General features: G+C 43.7%; 1 protein-coding gene across 3 annotated transcripts in view; it reads right to left on the bottom strand.

The window, feature by feature from the left end:
• The window catches only part of stard7 (StAR related lipid transfer domain containing 7), an 82,592-nt gene that overhangs the window by 26,426 nt on the left and 35,938 nt on the right, over positions 1 to 20,228 (bottom strand). For 2 of the 3 annotated variants that reach the window (XM_073061024.1, XM_073061005.1), the window contains exon 2: positions 8,808 to 9,275. In XM_073061024.1, coding sequence (XP_072917125.1) covers positions 8,808 to 9,253 — 446 coding nt within the window. In that variant the 5' untranslated portion in view covers positions 9,254 to 9,275. Of the gene's footprint in view, positions 1 to 8,807; positions 9,276 to 9,450; positions 9,541 to 20,228 lie in introns of those variants that run through there. The other variant, XM_073061014.1, reaches the window with a different exon arrangement.

The raw sequence follows: 20,228 nt of genomic DNA, 5'->3' as shown, positions 1-20,228 counted from the left end.
AAGATAGGGCAATGATGCTGGGGGGGACAATTCAGTCATGATCAAATTGCAGGGTAGACTCGATGGGCTAAATGGCCTATATCTGCTCCCATGGTTTCATCCACACTGTGTCCCACTCCCTCCTTTTCAGCCCTACCCGTTCTGTTCTGCAACTTCAAAACATCAAACTAATTCAAAGGAAGACAGGAGTCCAAAATGTGATTCTTTACTTTAAATGAGGCATGCACTTATCATATGGTAGGGTGATGACATATGCAATTCACATATAACCCATCATTAGTTATTTAAATGAAGAATGCTTAAAAATATACACAATTACTCAAATACTGTTGAAATATATATACAGTTGTAAGAAGTTTGTGAACTCTTTGCAGTTACCTGGTTTTCTGCATTAATTACTCAAAATGTGGCCTGATCTTCAATAGACAAACAGCCTAAGCTAATAACACACAAACAATTACAGTCTAGATTCAAAAAAAGTACGTGAACCTTTGGGGTAATGTCTTCTACAAAAGCTAATTGGAGTCAGATGTTTCGATCAATGAGATGAGATTACAGATGTGGGTTGTAGAGGTGCCCTGTCTTATGAAAAAAGACACTGTCCGGTTCTGACAGAACCTACTCTTCTCAAGAAAGATCTGTCTACGTGCACTATGCCTCGATCAAAACAACTTTCAGAGGACCTTAAAAGAATTCTAGAGATGCATAAAGCTGAAAAAAGCTACAAAAGCACTTTCAAAGACCGGAGTGTTCATCAGTCCATAAGAGAAATTGTCTACAAATAGAGGAAATTCAGTACTGTTGCTACTCTCCCTAGGACTGGGCTTCCTGCAAGGATCACACCAAGAGTACAACGTGCAATGCTGAAGGAGGTGAAAAAGAACACAAGGGTAACAGCAGAAATCTCTAGAACTTGCTAAAATCTCTGTTCATGTGTCCATTGTAAAAAAAAACACTGAACAAGAATGGTGTTCATGGAAGGACAGCATGGAGGAAACCACTGCTCTCCAAAGAAAACATTGCTGCATCTCTCAACTCTCCAAAAGACGACCTGGTTGCTCCACAATGCTTCTGGGATAATGTTTTGTGGACAGATGAGACAAAAGTTGAACTTTTTGACAGAAATGCACACCGCTGTCTGGAGGAAAAAGGGGACTGTGCACCAACACCAAAACCTCATACCAACTGGGAAGCACGGTGGAAGGAGCATCATGGTTTGGGGCTGCTTTGCTGCCTCAGGGCCTGGACAGCTTGCAATTATTGAGGAAACAATTAATTCAAAATTGTACCAAGACACTTTACAGGAGAATGTTAATGTAGCAATCTGTCACCTGAAGGAGCAGAGAGTTAAACGGAGAGCACAACAATTCCACAACGCCCTACACATGCAGCAACTGTGGCAGAGCCTGCCGTTCCAGCATCAGCCTCAATAGCCACAGTCGATGCTGCTCGACAAAGCAGTGACTACCAGAGGCGCAGTACTCATGGTCGACCACGACCAATAGAGGCCACATTAGTTTAGGCAGATTGTGTTTGTCTATTATTGCGACTCAGATGAAGATCAGACCTCATTTTATGAGCAATTAATGCAGAACACAGGATAACTGCAAAGGGTTCACAAACCTTTTCATACAACTGTATAACACTCCCCCCCCCACTTAGCTGTAAACTCCAACTCAGTAGAGAATGCATCTCAACTATATACATAGTATATTAATAGAATAATACGACTATACAGACATCCACAGCAATTACATCCTCAAGTTTGAATAGAATAATTTAATATTCACTAATAATTATGGGTTATATGCAAAAATATGTGAAGTAAACATGAAATTATCGTTATATTTCAGTCCTGTGTCTTCCTTTGAATTAGTTTAATGTTCTGAAGTTACAAAACATAACATTACCTTACCCTCCCTCTCCTAACTGCCCCTTCCTCATCTCCTGCCCTCTTCACTCCTCCCCTCCCATCAACATGACTCTGCACCTGCCTTCATGTCACAGTTCTTTCACCTTATCAGCTCTCAGGCCTGACCAGCTCCAAAGCTAATATTCTGTTTCTATTTTATCTTGGAGCTTTTTTTTGTTCCCAAAGGTCACTTTAGTAAACTTAAACTGCATTAACAGCACAGAATCCAGCCACGAAGCTAAATTTCTCTAAGCTGCTGGTTACATTCTTTGAGCTTTCTCTTGTCTGATCTTGCAGCTACAGGAAAGGTTTGGTGCAGGTTATTGCTGCTAAAGGAGGTTCTACCAGTTATTAAATACAGGGGTTCACATACTTTTTCCAGCCTGGACTGTGAATGATTAAATAATGTGTTGAATGAAGACATGAAGAGTACAATTGCTTGTGCTATTAGTTTAGGCAGATTGTGTTTGTCTATTACTGTGACTTAGATGAAGATCGGACCACATCTTATGAGTAATTAATGCAGAAAACCAGAACCAAACAGGGAACAAATTCAGAAATCAGAGGAGCAAATGGAAGTCCTTGCACAGGATTCCTTGAAGTTTAACTTGCAGGTTGAGCGATTAAACAGGAGAAATTCTGCAGATGCTGGAAATCCAAGCAACACACAAAGTGTTGGAGGAACTCAGCAGGCCAGCCAGCACCTATGCAAAAGAACACAATCAACATTTTGAGCCAAAACCCTTCAGCAGCACTTAGTGGGTAGCCAGGGAGGCAAATGCAATGTTGACATTCATTTCCAGAGGACTGGAATATAAAAGTAAGGAGGTAAGGATAATACAAGGCACTGGTTAGACGACAGGTTTCTTAAGCTTGTAACAGCCGGGAGTGGTAGTGCGGATAAGCTCCCACTACCTAAAAGCTCCCAATAGCATGCGTCTCAAATAGCCACTGACAACCAAGTCCAGCTCCTGGACTTCACGAGCCTTAGCAACTAAGCCCCAGCGGAACCGTTTCTACTGACAGAAGAAGGAAATGTGGGTTACTTAAAACCAGTCGCTTTGGGCTGATGGGGCTCATACTGTTTAGCCTACATTATAATAAGGGACTACTTTATGTTCTAGTAACACATCACTGCATGCGCTATTAGGCGTGTATTGATCTGTAAGTGTGTGTCAAGTTCGGACTCTACCATGAAACTTAGTTCCCGTCTCCAGCGTTTTTATTAACAACATAGTTGTGTAAACAGGCCACATACACAACAGGGCTCATCCGCTGAGGTCGGCAGATCATCTCGTGGAAGGAAATCTCCGATCTCTGCGGCCTTGTGACTATACCACACATGGGGAAGGAAAACTCCGATCTCTGCGGCCTTGTGACTATACCACACATGGGGAAGGCTTTGAGAGTAAACCCTGAGGAAATATCCAGAGCTGGAGCCACTAAGGTAGTCCCATGTTGAGGTGAACGCTGAATGGCAACTGCGACGTTGGCATTCACTTTGAGAGGACTAGATTATAAAAGCAAGGGTACAAGTGAGGCCTCACTTGGAGTACTGAGAGCAGTTTTGGGCCCCTCATCTAAGGATGCGCTGACATTGCAGAGTGTCGAAAGGAGGTTCTTGAAAATGATTCCGGGTTTGAAAGGCTTGTCACGTGAGAAGCGTTTGATGGCTCTGGGCCTCTACTCACTGAAATTCAGAAAAACAACTGGTGACCTCACTGAATCCTATCAAATAGTGAAAGGCCTTAATATTGTGGATGTGAAGAGGATGTTACCCCATGAAGGGAGAGTCTAAAACCAGAGGACACTGCCTCAGACTACAGCGGCATCATTTTAGAACAGACACAAGGAGCAATTTCTTCAGCCGGAGTGGTGAATCTGTGGAACTAGTTGCCACAGACACTGTGTATACTAAGCTATTGTGTGTATTTAAAGCAGAGATTGATAGATTCTTGATTAGTCAGGGCATGACTAATTAGTCAGTTACATCTTATAGAATTTTTTGAAGATGTAACTAGTAGAGTGGATGGGGAGAGCCAGTGGATGTGGTATATTTAGATTTTTAAAAGGCTTTTGACAAGGTCCCACACAGGAGATTAGTGTGCAAACTTAAAGCACACGGTATTGGGGGTATGGTATTGATGTGGATAGAGACTTGGTTGGCAGACAGGAAGCAAAGAGTGGGAGTAAATGGGACCTTTTCAGAAAGGCAGACAGTGACTAGTAGGGTACCGCAAGGCTCAGTGCTGGGACCCCAGTTGTTTACAATATATATTAATGATTTAGATGAGGGAATTAAATGCAGCATCTCCAAGTTTGCGGATGACACGAAGCTGGACGGCGGTGTTAGCTGTGAGGAGAATGCTAACAGGATGTAGGGTGACTTGGATAGGTTAGGTGAGTGGGAAAATTCATGGCAGATGCAATTTAATATGGATAAATGTGAGGTTATCCACTTTGGTTGCAAGAACAGGAAAACAGATTATTATCTGAACGGTGGCCGATTAGGAAAAGGGGAGATGCTACAAGACCTGGGTGTCATTGTACACCAGTCATTGAAGGTGGGCATGCAGGTACAGCAGGTGGTGAAAAAGGCAAATGGTATGTTGGCATTCATAGCAAAAAGATTTGAGTACAGGAGCAGGGAGGTTCTACTGCAGTTGTACAAGGCCTTGGTGAGACTGCGCCTAGAATATTGTGTGCAGTTTTGGTCCCCTAATCTGAGGAAAGACATTCTTGCCATAGAGGGAGTACAGAGAAGGTTCACCAGATTGATTCCTGGGATGGCAGGACTTTCATATGAAGAAAGACTGGATCGACTAGGCTTATACTCACTGGAATTTAGAAGATTGAGGGGGGATCTTATTGAAACCTATAAAATTCTAAAGGGATTGGACAGGCTCGATGCAGGAAGATTGTTTCCGATGTTGGGGAAGTCCAGAACAAGGGGTCACAGTTTAAGGATAAAGGGGAAGCCTTTTAGGACCGAAATGAGGAAAAACTGCTTCACACAGAGAGTGGTGAATCTGTGGAATTCTCTGCCACAGGAAACAGTTAAGGCCAGTTCATTGGCTATATTTAAGAGGAAGTTAGATATGGCCCTTGTGGCTAAAGGGATCAGGGGGTATGGAGAGAAAGCAGGTACAGGGTTCTGAGTTGGATGATCAGCCATGATCATACTGAATGGCGGTGCAGGTTCGAAGGGCCGAATGGCCTACTCCTGCACCTATTTTCTATGTTTCTACATGACTGGCAACAATCCTATTGGCTTAGTTTGAGAAACCTGACAGCATGAACATCAATTTCTCCAATGTATCCCCCCTACCCTCTTCTCTCTTTTTCCACTCCCTATTTTGACTCCTTTCTCACCCCTTCCCTTCTCTTCACCTGCCCATTACCTCCCTTCAGAGGACCTTCCTCCTTCGATTTTTCCCGTGGCCCACTGTCCTGTCCAATCAGACTCCCTCTTCTTCAGCCATTTACCCCTTCCAACTAACAGCTCCTAGCTTCTCAGTCTTTCCCCCACCCACTCACCTATCACCTTGTACTCCTGCCAGATTTCTGAATGGGCACTGAACCCATGAACTTTTTGCATTACTTATTAATCTTACACACACTTTTTACTGTTATTTAGTTTTTATGTATTGTAATGTACTGCTGCCGCAATAACAAATAATTAAAACAACAATATAAATACACAAGGTAGCTTATATACTGCAGATAGATTGACTGCACGTGATGGTAAGTTCAGAGTATCTGCACATAAGGTGACTGACAAATGATAAAGTAGTGGTGGGGGGTGGTGGAGGGTAGTGGGTGGAGTAACTATTGTGTAATAATTAATTAAAGGGAACCTAATCACGGAACAATTTACAATGCCCAATTAACTTACTAACCCGTACTTTTTTGGGGCTGTGGGAGGAAACGGGAACACCCTAAGGTAACCTGCACAGTTACGAGGAGAGTACCTTTGCAGATAACGACGGGAATTGAACCCGGCTCACCGGTAACGTAAAGCATTGTGCTACCATGCCGCCACAGATGCGGTCTGGCGTGCTGAGCTTTACTCAAGCATTTTCCGTTTTTATATTTCAAGTTGTACAGCATGGAATTGACACTTCAACCCAACTTTTCCGTGATGATCTCATTGTCTACCTCAAAATCCAAAGAAATTATCAAAATACATATATGTCACCGCATACGACCTTGAGATTCATTTTTTCTGGGCATTCACAGAATTCTTCATTGGTCAGGGCATGAAGGGATACAGGAAGAAGGCAGGAGATTGGGGCTGAGAAGTGGTGGTGGGCGGGGGGACGTCAATACTTTTTTTTTGCTGGTGAGGGAGGGGGATCGTTGCTTTGCTGCTGCTTACACGTGGATGGGGGGAGCTGGGGGGGAACTCTGGGGATCTAACATTTAACTGCCATTCATTCTTTGGGGGCATTCCTCTGTTTTTGTGGATGGTTGTGAAGAAAAAGTATTTCAGGATGTATATTGTATCCACTTCTCTGACTTTAAATGTACCTTCAAAACCTTTGAAAATAGATCATTCATGACGAAATAGCAGAGCAGATTCGATGGGTCAAATGGCCTAATTCTGCTTCCATATCTTATGGTCTTATGATCTTAGAACAAAGAAACACAATAGCATCAATGAAAAACTACAAAGACTCACAAAAAAATATAAATAAATAAACAGACAAACAAGCAAGAACATTGTTACGATGTAATCTGGATTTAGGAAATACAGCAAATATTAATTTCAACAGCAACCAATCTTCAGATCTGAATGTGGATTGTAGATTGAATTTAAAATGTAGCTCTGAACAATAGCCTTTCTCATACAGCAGACCAGGGTTGACTGCAAATCAGGAACACCCATTCACTTGACGTCTGCATACACATGAATCCAGAGAGAGCGAGAATGCTGATGGACATTAATTTTGAGTGTCTGGATTGTGGGTGTGGAGGTGGAGGAGTGTGGAAACAAATGTCCTGCTGTTATCCTTAGCATATTAAAAAAATCATGTAATATTGGGTCAGACAGGCCTCTTCTCCCAAGAGTGTCTTGAATATGTTGCCTGCTGCTTGTTTTTGCTGAATAAAAGCTTTTATATCCACTAGCTTCAGTCCCTCTCTGGTGACTTCATTCACAGTCATAACAAACATGAGCTCTGGAGTCCTTGAAAGTGAGCCCATAGACTGTCCTGCCCAAGGGTCTCGGCCTGAAATGTCAAGTGTACCCTTTTCTATAGATGCTGCCTGGCCTGCTGAGTCCCTCCAGCATTTTGTGTGTGTTCCATAGGTTGCGGAATCAGCTCAATGATGAGGTAAGTGAGGTTATCTACATTAGTAAGGTAATAACTGTTCTTGAACCTGGTGGTATTAGACCTGATGGTTGTAGGGTAATAACCTGGTGGTGTGGGACCTGATGGTTAATAACTGTTCCTGAACCTGGTGGTGTGGGACCTGATGGTTGAGGGGTAATAACTGTTCCTGAACCTGGTAGTGTGGGACCTGATGGTTGAGGGGTGTTGGGGTTAATTAGTATTGGGGTTAATTAGTGTTGGGGTTAATTAGTAGTGGGGTTAATTTGTGTCAGGGTTAATTAGTGTTGGGGTTAATTCGAGACTGCCATTACAGGTCAGGAGTGGCTCACGTAACACACATAATGTTAGGAGGCCGGGATGCGAGGGAGGGGGGAGCGAAACTGGGGACCCCGCTACACCGATACTATTAGTGTCACGCGATTCAGTAAACAAAAGAAACAGGTAACTCGTGAGCATATGGCTGCGGGCCAATAAGATGGACACAAGTGCCCGATATTACCTAATATGTAGCGGGGGGTGTGCTGGGGGGGAAAGGGGTATAAATAAGAGCAGATTGTAAGGGGAAGAAAGCGCGCCTTCTCCAGCGATTTCCTTGACTCGCTGTACCAGTTACGATTCCAGCCAATAAAGCCACGTGTTGCTATATTCCGGTGTTGGTTGTCTCTCTTCCTAAAAGAATACAGGGCAGAATTTCAAGCCCAACAGGGGTAATAACTGTTCCTGAACCTGGTGGTGTGGGACCTGATGGTTGAGGGGTAATAACTGTTCCTGAACCTGGTGGTGTGGGACCTGATGGTTGAGGGGTAATAACTGTTCCTGAACCTGGTGGTGTGGGACCTGATGGTTGAGGGTTAATAACTGTTCCTGAACCTGGTGATGTGGGACCCAAGGCTATGCTTGACCCATATCCCTCGCAATGTTTCTTACCCATCTACCTGTCAGAATGCCTTTCAAATGTTGTTAGTGTACTGGCCTTTACCACTTCTTCTACGTTCCACAAACCCAGCATTTTGTGTACAAGATGTCCCTCAGGTCTAAATGCCTGCATCTGGAAGTCTGGGCCAGAGAAGAGGCTGGAGGCCAAATGTCTGCAGGTCTGGGAGTCCAGACCAAAGACTTGAGGTTGGAAGCCAAATGTCTGCAAGAGTGTTATCTTGTTCTGCGTTGTTTTTGCTGCTTGTGGTAAATACAAGCGTGGATGATAGTTGGTGTCAGTGCCGGAATGTGCGCCGCTTGCGGGCTGTCCCCAGCATATCCTTAGGTGTTGTTGGTCGTTAAAGGAAAGGGACACATTTCACTGTGATATATATATACATATACATATATATACCTGTGTGTGTGTGTGTGTGTGTGTGTGTGTGTGTGTGTGTGTGTGTGTGTGTGTGTGTGTATATACATACACACACATATATATATACATATGCATATATATACACACACATACATATATATATATACACACATACATATATATATAAATATACACATACATACACATATATATACACACACACACATATACATATATATATATATATATATATAAAAAGCAGGCCTACCTCTGCATTTCCTCGTCACGGATCCTCTCGTCGTCCCACATGAAAACTGCGGCAAAAGCCACCAGGAGTTTGCCGGAGCCCGAGTGGCGGCTCTGGAACTTGCGCCACAAATTGGTGAAGAGGCTCCTCCGGGACCTCTCCGAGTAGAGGTTGCTGTACAGCTGCCCGATCTGCTGCGCCCTCCTCAGTCTCTGCCCTGTCACATAGCTACACTGGCTGGCCAGGATGGACACCATCTTCTGCCTCTCACCGCCGGCGTTCAAGCCTTCCCGCAGGAAACCCAGCGCCCACCGCAGGACACTGCCGACCTGCCTCTTCCATGCAGCCAGCTGCTTGGCCTCACGCCAAGGAGAACAAGCGGACTGCAAGCAGTAAGAGTAGAGCCCACTGAACGGCTTGGAGCGGGCAGAATTGAGCATTAAGGCTGGTCTCTTCGCGGTCAACATAGTGCAAACGGCCGGGGCTCGGCTGGAAACAAAACACAAAAGTTAAAATAACGACGACTGCACTCAGAACTTTTGCATAAAACGTGTAGTTACTTTCAGCCAATATTTTTATTGATAAAACGAATGTGAGGCAATGCAAGAGATTCTTGATCAAAAAGGTGCGCAAGTGGGCAGCGAGCTGCAGCCCACGCCCGTACCTGGCTGTCTCAGCGCCGGAGGAACGACGCAAACCGTCCGCCACACTCCCCGACCCTGCCGCAGGCCTCCCACCTGTCAATCACCTCGACCCACAGGCCCCGTGCGGCTGCGCAACCCGACCTGCTGCCTCACATTGGGCCGCGCCGAGAGCCACTTGTCTGATAATTGGCTGGTTGCGCTGTCACTCACACGCGGGACGCACCTTCTCCGGCACAAGGTTGGATGCGCCGCGAAGAGGACCCCGCCGGTCTAAACATTTTATTGCTGTTACTACAATTAATAATTGGGATAAAGCATTGGGATTTCTTATAAAGTTATCCATCTAATTACCTCACTTTCTAGAAAAATCTCTATAAATTTATTCAAAGGCAATAGCAGGGCAGCCAGGGATCGACAGCTGAGGGCGAGCATGTGCAGAATAGCTGGAAAGTTTGTTTTAAACGCTGAGTTTGCTCATTTTCAATCTCAGATAAAAACTTAATCTTTTCTCAGAAATTTATCAAATATTATTTCATATTCTAAGTATTGCTTTATATGTTTTCTTCTTTATGGGTTCCTGCACATAGAGGTGCTGAGGGAATTGAGCGGGTTGATTGTTCGCTAAAAAAGCTGCTAAAAGTTCAACAGTGGCTGCAGAACTTCCACTTAGCAAATCAGAAGCTAAGGGGTTGGTAAGGCTGAGAATTAGGGGGTTATGGCAAGACTTGTGGGATGATGGGCATAAGGGGAGACACCTTTGTATACATAAAACTGTTCGATTGATGAAGGAATTATATTGACTCGGCTTAGAATTGGGGATACTATACTTAATGGAAAACATCACTGCGGGGTGTGTAGGTTTTGTTGTCATTATAGATAGATAGATAGATACTTTATTCATCCCCATGGGGAAATTCAACTTTTTTCCAATGTCCCATGCACTTGTTGTAGCAAAACTAATTACATACAATACTTAACTCAGTAAAAAATATGATATACATCTAAATCACTATCTCAAAAAGCATTAATAATAGCTTTTAAAAAGTTCTTAAGTCCTGGCGGTAGAATTGTAAAGCCTAATGGCATTGGGGAGTATTGACCTCTTCATCCTGTCTGAGGAGCATTGCATCGATAGTAACCTGTCGCTGAAACTGCTTCTCTGTCTCTGGATGGTGCTATGTAGAGGATGTTCAGAGTTATCCATAATTGACCGTAGCCTACTCAGCGCCCTTCGCTCAGCTACCGATGTTAAACTCTCCAGTACTTTGCCCACGACAGAGCCCGCCTTCCTTACCAGCTTATTAAGACGTGAGGCGTCCCTCTTCTTAATGCTTCCTCCCCAACACGCCACCACAAAGAAGAGGGCGCTCTCCACAACTGACCTATAGAACATTATGAAAACAGTTGAACACATACTATTACAGTGTGACCGTATAAGGTTGAAGGAAATCAAATGCAGGCTTCATAACAGTCTGGCGGTTGTTAGTTTTCATTTTAAAACTTTATTAAGTTATGGGAATTAATTTAATTTAATTGGGGGTAATTTAGCTTTCATTGAAAAGCTAAACTAAATTGTAAGGGTTTTATTTCGCAGTTCTCTACGCGACACACCAGGCCTGTTGGTGGCAGTAATGCACCTTTAAGTTGGATTGCTAACCACCATTAAAGGTCAGGGAAAAAAATCGATAAGATTCTTTATTGATCCCAATCTCACAAGTGCACAGCTACACAAATATAAGGGAAGTAAGAAAGAATTTTAAAAAGTTGAGGGATCAACACTTCCCCAGCAAAAGATTGACTACTGGTCGCAGGTAAGAATGCCCACATAAGAAGCAACGCAGTCCGTCACTAAAAGTGCTCCTCTGTTCAGCCAAGGAGGCAGACGGAGAATGAGAAACATTGTCCGCAATTGCCAGGATTTTCTGTAGGGTCCTTTGTTCTGCCACAGCCTCCAGTGTGTCCAGTTTGACTCCTGTAACAGAGCCAGTGTTTCCAATCAGTTTATTGAGCCTGTTGGAATCACCCGTGTTGATGCCATTGCCCCAGCACACCACCGCATAGGATATGTGAAGGACAGCCTGACAAACTCCAAAGGACCTCGGGAAGGAGAAGTGACTGGCCCTTCTGTACACAGACTGTGCTGGTGCTCCACTCAAGTCTGTCATCCAGCTGCACCCCAGGTACTTGTAGGTCCTCACCATCAATAGTAAAAGGGAGCAATGCAGGCTTACACTTCCTAAAGTCCATCACCATCTCCTTTGTCTACTCATGTTGAGCTACAAATGATTAGCTTGCACCATTTGACAAAGTCCTCCATCAGGGCCCTGTATTCATCTTCCTGTCCTCCTTTAATACACCCAACTATTGCTGAGTCATCAGAGAATTTCTGCAGATGACATGGCTCTGCATTGTATTTAAAGTCTGAGGTATACTGGGTAAACAGGAGGGTAGCCAATACAGGACCCCAGTGTTGCTTATAGCCATATCTGACACACAGTTCTGAAGCCTGTGATCTGCCAGTCAATGGAAGTGCCAACCTGCATTGAATGGAGCTTTTCCCGCAGCAATGAGGGCTGTATGGTATTGAAGGCACTTCACAAAACATGATCGTCACAGTACTGCCCTGCTTATCCAAATGGGGGTAGGCTCTGTTCAGCAGGTCAATGACAGCATTGTCAACAACAATGTGCTCCCGGTAAGCAAAAAGTAGGGGATCGAGGGCTGATCTGACCAGGGGGTCAGAGGTGAGCCAGGACCAGCCTCTCTAGGGTCCTCATGATGTGTGAAGTCAGGGCCACTAGACAGTAGTCATTCAAGACCTTCGGCCAGCCCTTCTTGGGTACTGGGACCACACGTGACGTTTTCCACACAGTTGGGACCCTTTCCATACTGAGACTCAGATTGACAATGCACTGGAGAAGTCCACACAGCTGCTCAGCACTCTCCTTCAGGACCCTGGGGTTCACACCATCCGGTCCCAATGCTTTGCCATGTCCGAGTTTCCCTACCTGCTCAGTAGTGAAGGTGTGTTCATGATGACTAGGGAGTTGGTGGAAGGTGGGGACTGGGGGAAGTGAATATCGGGACGATAGCAGTTGGTATGTGGAGGTGTGGATGTTAGGTGCAGGGCAAGGAGAGGATGTAGACAGTGGTAGCCTGTGTTGGTAACCACCAACAGGACTGGTGTAGAGAACTGGGAAATTAAACCCTTACTACTTTCCAGTGAAAGCTAAATTACCCCAAAAAGCCCTATAGATTGTAAACATTGAAAGACAATACTGTGAATTAAATTAAAGTCACTCCCATAACTTAATAAAGTTTTATATTAAAATTAACAACTGACTAATATTGTAATGAGGCCTGCATTTGATTTCTTTCAACCTTGTACGCTTTACACTGTTGAAGTTTTAAGAGCTTTTTTTAGCTAAACAATCAGCCTGCTTGTTCCCCTCAACACCTCTATGTGCAGGGATCCACAAGAAGTAGACATGTAAACCATTTCTTTGAATATGAAATAAAGTTTGAAGAGCTTCCAGCAGTAAATCTGACCTACTGCTAGAATGACCTATTTTAAGACTAATCAAAATCGAAAAGAATCTGAACAAATTACAACTTTGCATGGACAAATTTCCTCCATCCACTGTAAGCCTAAAATGATGGCTGTATATACTGATAAATGGTTAGTAAAACATTTTTATATTGTTACCTGTAATTCAGGCACAAAGTCAGCCACACCAAAATTCCCAGTTAAATTATCTTTTGATCCATCTGTATAAATGGTTAACAGACCATAATAATTTTCCTTAATATATTTATGAAACAACAGACTCTCAGGCATAACGGAATACTTAGACCTCATTAAATCATGTAGCATCAAATCAACTAAAGTTATTGGGAAAAACCAGGGTGGGATTACCGAGAAAGCTACAGTCGGACATACTGCATAATTCGGTAAACCTACAGTCCTAGTGTGATAAGAACCCAGCCACCCAAAACTAAAAGCATTCTTCAGACGTTCCCAGTAGTCCTCCAACACACCTTTATCAAGATGATCATTTCTTTGCCCCCTCAAATTAATTCAGTATGTTAACATCATCTTCCGCAAGTGTGAAAGGGTGAGGGTAATTGTCCTATTTCAACCAGTGAGGCCAAAACAGGAGACGACCTTACTGCACCACAACACAATCTTAAAGCCTGTGATTGTATCACATTTAAACATTTTTAAATTTGAAGATGAAGCTGATCCATAAGTCGCACAGGCATAATCAAGTACAGATTTAATTAAACAAATATAAATGGTCAACAGAGATTTTTGTGTAGCACCCAAGAGTACCCACATATTCACCTGAGGATATTTAATGCTCCTTTATATTTGTCAATTATTTTACTGATACGGTGTTTCCATATTTGCTTATTATCCAGCCACATGCCAAGAAATCTCACCACTGACACTTCTTCAAGAGTTTGACCATATACTTTTAAATCAAGTGAGGGTTTATCGGTCCTCTTTGTAAAACACATAATTTGTGATTTAGCTACTGAAATCCCCAACTATTTGCCTTTCTACCTCTAAATCAATAAGCTCCATCATCTTCATCTAGTGATTTACCCACCTCAGTACATATTTCAGAGAAATATCATTAATAATCTTAAATAATAAAGGGCTACATTTTGCTGAATAACATGGCATAACCTTTCATTACATAAATCCACATCATCCTCAACATTCAGCCCTGACAAACGTTCATCACTGAAACCTTAAACTTCTCCCAATTTACCAAAATTCCACCTCCTAAAAGTGGCCTCCTGTCCCCTATATAAATCCAAACCCAAGTATATACTGTAAATATAGGGAAATTATCACTCCCCAATGTTTCATCACACATAATGACCATAAGACATGGGAGCAGAATTAGACCCATCGACTCTGCTCTGTCATTCAATCATGGCTGATCCTTTTTTTCTATCTCCTCCTCAACCCCAATTCTCGGCCTTCTCCCCGTAACCTCTGAAGCCATGTACAATCAAGAACCTATCAATCTCTGCTTTAAATACACCTGATGACCTGGCCTCCACAGCTGCCTGTGGCAACAAATTCCACAAATTCAGCACTCCCTGGCTAAAGAAATTTCTCCACATCTCTGTTTTGAAAGGACGCCCCTCTGCCCTGAGGCTGTGCCCTCTCCCACCACGGAAAACATTGTTTCCACATCTATTCGTTCTAGGCTTTTCAACATTCGAAAGGTTTCAATGAGATCTCCCCTCATCCTTCTGAATTCCAGCGAGTACAGACCCAAACATTCCTCGCATGATAACCCTTTCATTCCCAGAATCATCCTTGTGAATCTCCTCTGGACCCTCTCCAATGCCAGCACATCTTTTCTAAGATGAGGGGCCCAAAACTGTTCACAATACTCAAGGTGAGGCCTCACCAGTGCCTTATAAATCCTCAGCATACAATACAGGTCTTGTATTCTAGACCTCTTGAAATGGATGCTAACATGGCATTTGCCTTCCTCGCCATCCCATTCACTCACTCCAGCCAGAATGTTCGAAACAGAAATTAAATCTAGAGCACTTTAAGAACTATTATGAACATTAAATCTCATGCCCTTCACACCACTAAGACACGCAAGATGGGAAATACCTACAAATTCTTCTACAATCAAACCTTTACCTTCATTCCATGAGCAACCCCACAGTGAAATATGTGTGTTAAAGTCCCCACACCATACAACCATTAGTGAGACAGAACTAAATTCATTTTCTAACAAATCAATTAAAAGCTTTCCATAAGGATTCTAATAATTAATAGTCCAACCCATTGAATCAAATATTTCTAACAAGTACCTCATACACTTCATTCACATCCACAACTCTATATCCGATCCCTTTCCTTATAAAACTGGCAATACCACCCCCTCTACCAACTAACGTACCATGCCTAATACATGGGCAAAGTACTGGAGAGTTTAACATCGGTAGCTGAGCGAAGGGCGCTGAGTAGGCTACGGTCAATTATGGATAACTCTGAACATCCTCTACATAGCACCATCCAGAGACAGAGAAGCAGTTTCAGCGACAGGTTACTATCGATGCAATGCTCCTCAGACAGGATGAAGAGGTCAATACTCCCCAATGCCATTAGGCTTTACAATTCAACCGCCAGGACTTAAGAACTTTTTAAAAGCTATTATTAATGCTTTTTGAGATAGTGATTTAGATGCATATCATATTTTTTTACTGAGTTAAGTATTGTATGTAATTAGTTTTGCTACAACAAGTGTATGGGACATTGGAAAAAAAAGTTGAATTTCCCCATGGGGATGAATAAAGTATCTATCTATCTATCTATCTATCTATCTATCTATCTATCTATCTATCTATCTATCTATCTATCTATCTATCTATCTATCTATCTATCTATCTATCTATCTATCTATCTATCTATCTATCTATCTATCTAATTACAGTATAATCCTGCAAAGTAAAACTTCAAATGTGGCAACAACCAGGTTTCCTTAATACATATAACATTGGGAGGATTTGACAACTCAGAAAAAACTTCTTAAAGTCATAACTATAAGAAATCAGGCTTCTTGCATTCCACTACAATATTCTGAATCCTGTTGTGTACCTTCACAAGGAGACTGAAATACGGTTACCCCACCCAACAGAGCTTCATTTACAGCTTCCCACATCACACCAGTTATATCAAGATACTTATCAGCCGTCTTCACAATCATTTTAATTTTCTCAGCACAACTAGATGTCTGAGCAGTTCAATTCACTACTGTACATCCAATATAAACATCACAAACTTCATTTTATTAACTAGTAAAGTATCTTTAGTAAAAGAACTGTGATGTTGATATCCACTGACTTCACAATCTGTTCTCTGACTGGTAACACTTTATCAACATTCGGTTAAACTTTTGGAAGGCCTCTGCGTAACACACACCTAACTGTACCGTAGAACCACAGAACACTACAGCACAGTACAGGCCCTTCAGCCCTCCATGCTGTGCCGACCCATATAATCCTTAAAAAAAAGTACTAAACCCACACTACCCCATAACTCTCCATTTTTCTTTCATCCATGTGCCTGTCCAAGAGGCTCTTAAATACCCCTAATGTTTTAGCCTCCACCACCATCCCTGGCAAGTAATTCCAGGCACTCACAACACTCTGTGTAAAAAACTTACTCCTGATGTCTCCCCTAAACTTCCCTCCCTTAATTTTGTACATATGCCCTCTGGTGTTAACCTGCTGAGCTTCAGCTGCCTTCTGAAGCTCTTCACATCCTCTATAAGCTGCACTACGTTCTCCTCCACAGTTATAACAGTTAAAGTTTATGCCTTCTTCACAATCTTCATACTTACATTCCCCACCACACTCACTACACCTTAGTTTCCCACGACAAAAAATACAAAAAAAAAATTGAGGTGCAGAGGGACTTGGGATTCCTAGTGCAGGATTCCCTAAAGGTTAATTTGCAGGTTGGCATGCAATGTTGGCATTCAATTCAAGAGGACTAGAATATAAAAACAAGGATGTAATGCTGAGGCTTTATAAGGCACTGGTGAGGCCTCACTTTCAGTATTGTGAGCAGTTAAGGGCCCCTTATCTCAGAAGGGATGTGCTGAAACTGGAGAGGGTTCAAAGGAGGTTCACAAAAATGATTCCAGGATTAGATGGCTTGTCATATGAAGAGCGTTTGATAGCTCTGGGCCAGCCCCGAATAGGAGTTCAAGATGCCATCGTCTACCTGCTGAACCATGTCTACGCTCACCTGGACAAGCCGGTGAGCACTGTGAGGGTCATGTTTTTTGACTTCTCCAGTGCGTTCAACACCATCCACCCTGCTCTGCTGGGTGAGAAGCTGACAGTGATGCAGGTGGATGCTTCCCTGGTGTCATGGATTATTGATTACCTGACTGGCAGACCACAGTACGTGCGCTTGCAACAATGTGTGTCAGACAGAGTGGTCAGCAGCACTGGGGCTCCACAGGGGACTGTCCTGTCTCCCTTTCTCTTCACCATCTACACCTCGGACTTCAACTACTTCACAGAGTCTTGCCATCTTCAGAAGTTTTCTGATGACTCTGCCGTAGTTGGATGCATCAGCAAGGGAGATGAGGCTGAGTACAGGGCTACGGTGGGAAACTTTGTCACATGGTGCGAGCAGAATCATCTGCAGCTTAATGTGAAAAAGACTAAGGAGCTGGTGGTGAACCTGAGGAGGGCCAAGGCACCAGTGACCCCTGTTTCCATCCAAAGGGTCAGTGTGGACATGGTGGAGGATAACAAGTACCTGGGGATACGAATTGACAATAAACTGGACTGGTCAAAGAACACTGAGGCTGTCTACAAGAAGGGTCAGAGCCATCTCTATTTCCTGAGGAGACTGAGGTCCTTTAACATCTGCTGGACGATGCTGAGGATGTTCTATGAGGCTGTGGTGGCCAGTGCTATCGTGTTTCCTGTTGTGTGCTGGGACAGCAGGCTGAGGGTAACAGACACCAACAGAATTAACAAACTTATTCGTAAGGCCAGTGATGTTGTGGGTGTGGAACTGGACTCTCTGACGGTGGTGTCTGAAAAGAGGATGCTGTCCAAGTTGCATGCCATCTTGGACAATGTCTCCCATCCACTCCATAATGTACTGGGTAGGCACAGGAGTACATTCAGCCAGAGACTCATTCCACCGAGATGCAACACTGAGCGTCATAGGAAGTCATTCCTACCTGTGGCCATCAAACTTTACAACTCCTCCCTCGGAGTGTCAGACACCCTGAGCCAATAGGCTGGTCCTGGACTTATTTCCACTTGGCATAATTTACTTACTATTGTTATGACCTCGGCCCCCTCCTTTGTGAGAATCGCAAGAGCCCTAGTCAAGGGGGGGTCAACTGACCCAAGAGAGAGAGAGACGTGCTGAATAGACACAGGAAATGGGAGAGAGAGAGGGAGACGTGCGGAAGACCACGTTCTCCCGAGAAGCAGAATAAAGGCGACATTGACTAGTGTCTCATGGAGACCACGTGAAAAGCCCTCGGGCAAAGTGGGCTGGTTGAGAGAGAGATCGCATCACCTGCAACCTGATTGACACCTGCGATCCCGTGAAGAAGTATAAAGGAGGGTCTGAGGGGGGGACAACCCTCAGACGCACCAAGGAGACACCAAGGAAGCACGATACCGATTCCCATGGGAGCGGGAAGCCATTTTGAAGGAAGCCACGTGCGTAGATTCCAAATTTTGAATCTGTGGCTAGAACCAACAGAAGACCGCTTTTAACTAACAACGGGGAAGCCTGCTCCCCTGATTCCAAGGATTTGCTCTGTAAAGACAACGGGCAAGTGTTTATCCTTTCTCAACCATCTCTCTCTCTCCACAACGTGAAACCCCAGCGGTTCCCTAAAGGGAAAAGCCTGCAAACTTCTGAGTGACTCTTTATATTTCAATTGGACTCAGTATTACCCCTAGACAACTATAGAGCTTATTTCTGATTGATTATTATTACACCGGTGTTTTAGATTGAGTTTTGACGATGTATATGATCTGAATGTTTTGTATTAACCATACGTTTGTGCCCCTTTTTGAATAAAACGTTTGAAAATAGTAGCATCCGACTCAGCTGATCCCGCTATCTTTGCTGGTAAGTTACCTGGTTATGAGGTTACGTAACAAGTGGGGTTCTCGTCCTGGATTTGAAACCAAAGGGGAGGGTCAGTGAATCGGGCTGTAAGTCCAAACTTAAATCTGGTTACGCAGGTAGCCAGACGGGAAACCAGCAAAGATGGATGTGGATGAATTTACGAGAAACCCGACGGTAGAGGCGCTAGGGAAGGCTACAAAATCAGACTTGGTAAATTTGGCGCAGGCGTTAGACCTCACAGTGGTGAAGCCAGCAATGAAAAAGCAGGAAGTGCGAAGGGTCATACAACAGCATTACGTTGGGAAGAAGGTGTTTGCAGCTGAGGATTTGGAAAATATCCCCAAAAAGAGATTAGTGAGTGGGACAGATCAGGCAGAGTTGGAGAAAACAAGGTTGGACCATGAGCTTAAAGTAAAGCAGCTAGAAGCAGCTGAAAAGGCTGAGGAAAGAGCTGCAAAGGAAAAGGAAAAGGCTGAGGAAAGAGAGCATGTGTTCAAACTAAAGGAATTAGAGATGAAACGGGGTCATGAGCTCCAGCTAAAGCAGCTAGAAGTAGAAGCAGAAGAGAAAGAGAAACAAAGGAGCCATGAATTGGAGCTGGACAGGCGAAGGCAAAAGCGAAGAGCTCAAGGGGAGAGAGAGGAGGGGTTTGATGTTAGTCGGGCGTTGAGGTTGGTCCCCCCGTTCGAGGAGACGGATGTTGATAGTTATTTCTTGCTTTTTGAGAAGGTGGCAGTGAATCAGAAGTGGCCCAGAGAGCAGTGGGTGGCATTGTTACAAAGTGTGTTACGAGGGAAAGCACAGCGGGTATATGCTGCGCTGCCCCCGGAAAGGGAAGGGAGTTATGACCAAGTAAAGGAGGCCATTCTCCGAGGTTACGAGTTAATACCTGAGGCGTATAACAAAGGTTCTGAAATTTAAGGAAAGGGTGGAATCAAACATATACCGAGCTAGCCCATGAGAAGGGTGTGCTCTTGGACCGTTGGTGCACCGCTGAAAAGGTGGCCGAGAACTATGGGCGTATCAGGGAGTTATTTTTGGTTGAGGAATTTAAAGGTTGTGTTCCGGAAGAGATCCGAATGTATTTAAATGAGAGGACGAATCAGTCCATCTCAGAGATGGCTAGGTTCGCAGATGAAT

Source organism: Hemitrygon akajei, chromosome 1 (genome assembly GCF_048418815.1).
Source record: "Hemitrygon akajei chromosome 1, sHemAka1.3, whole genome shotgun sequence".
In the NCBI taxonomy this organism is placed as follows: domain Eukaryota; kingdom Metazoa; phylum Chordata; class Chondrichthyes; order Myliobatiformes; family Dasyatidae; genus Hemitrygon; species Hemitrygon akajei.
The sequence above is the reverse complement of the archived record's forward strand: the minus strand, read 5'-3'. Positions and strand labels throughout refer to the sequence as shown.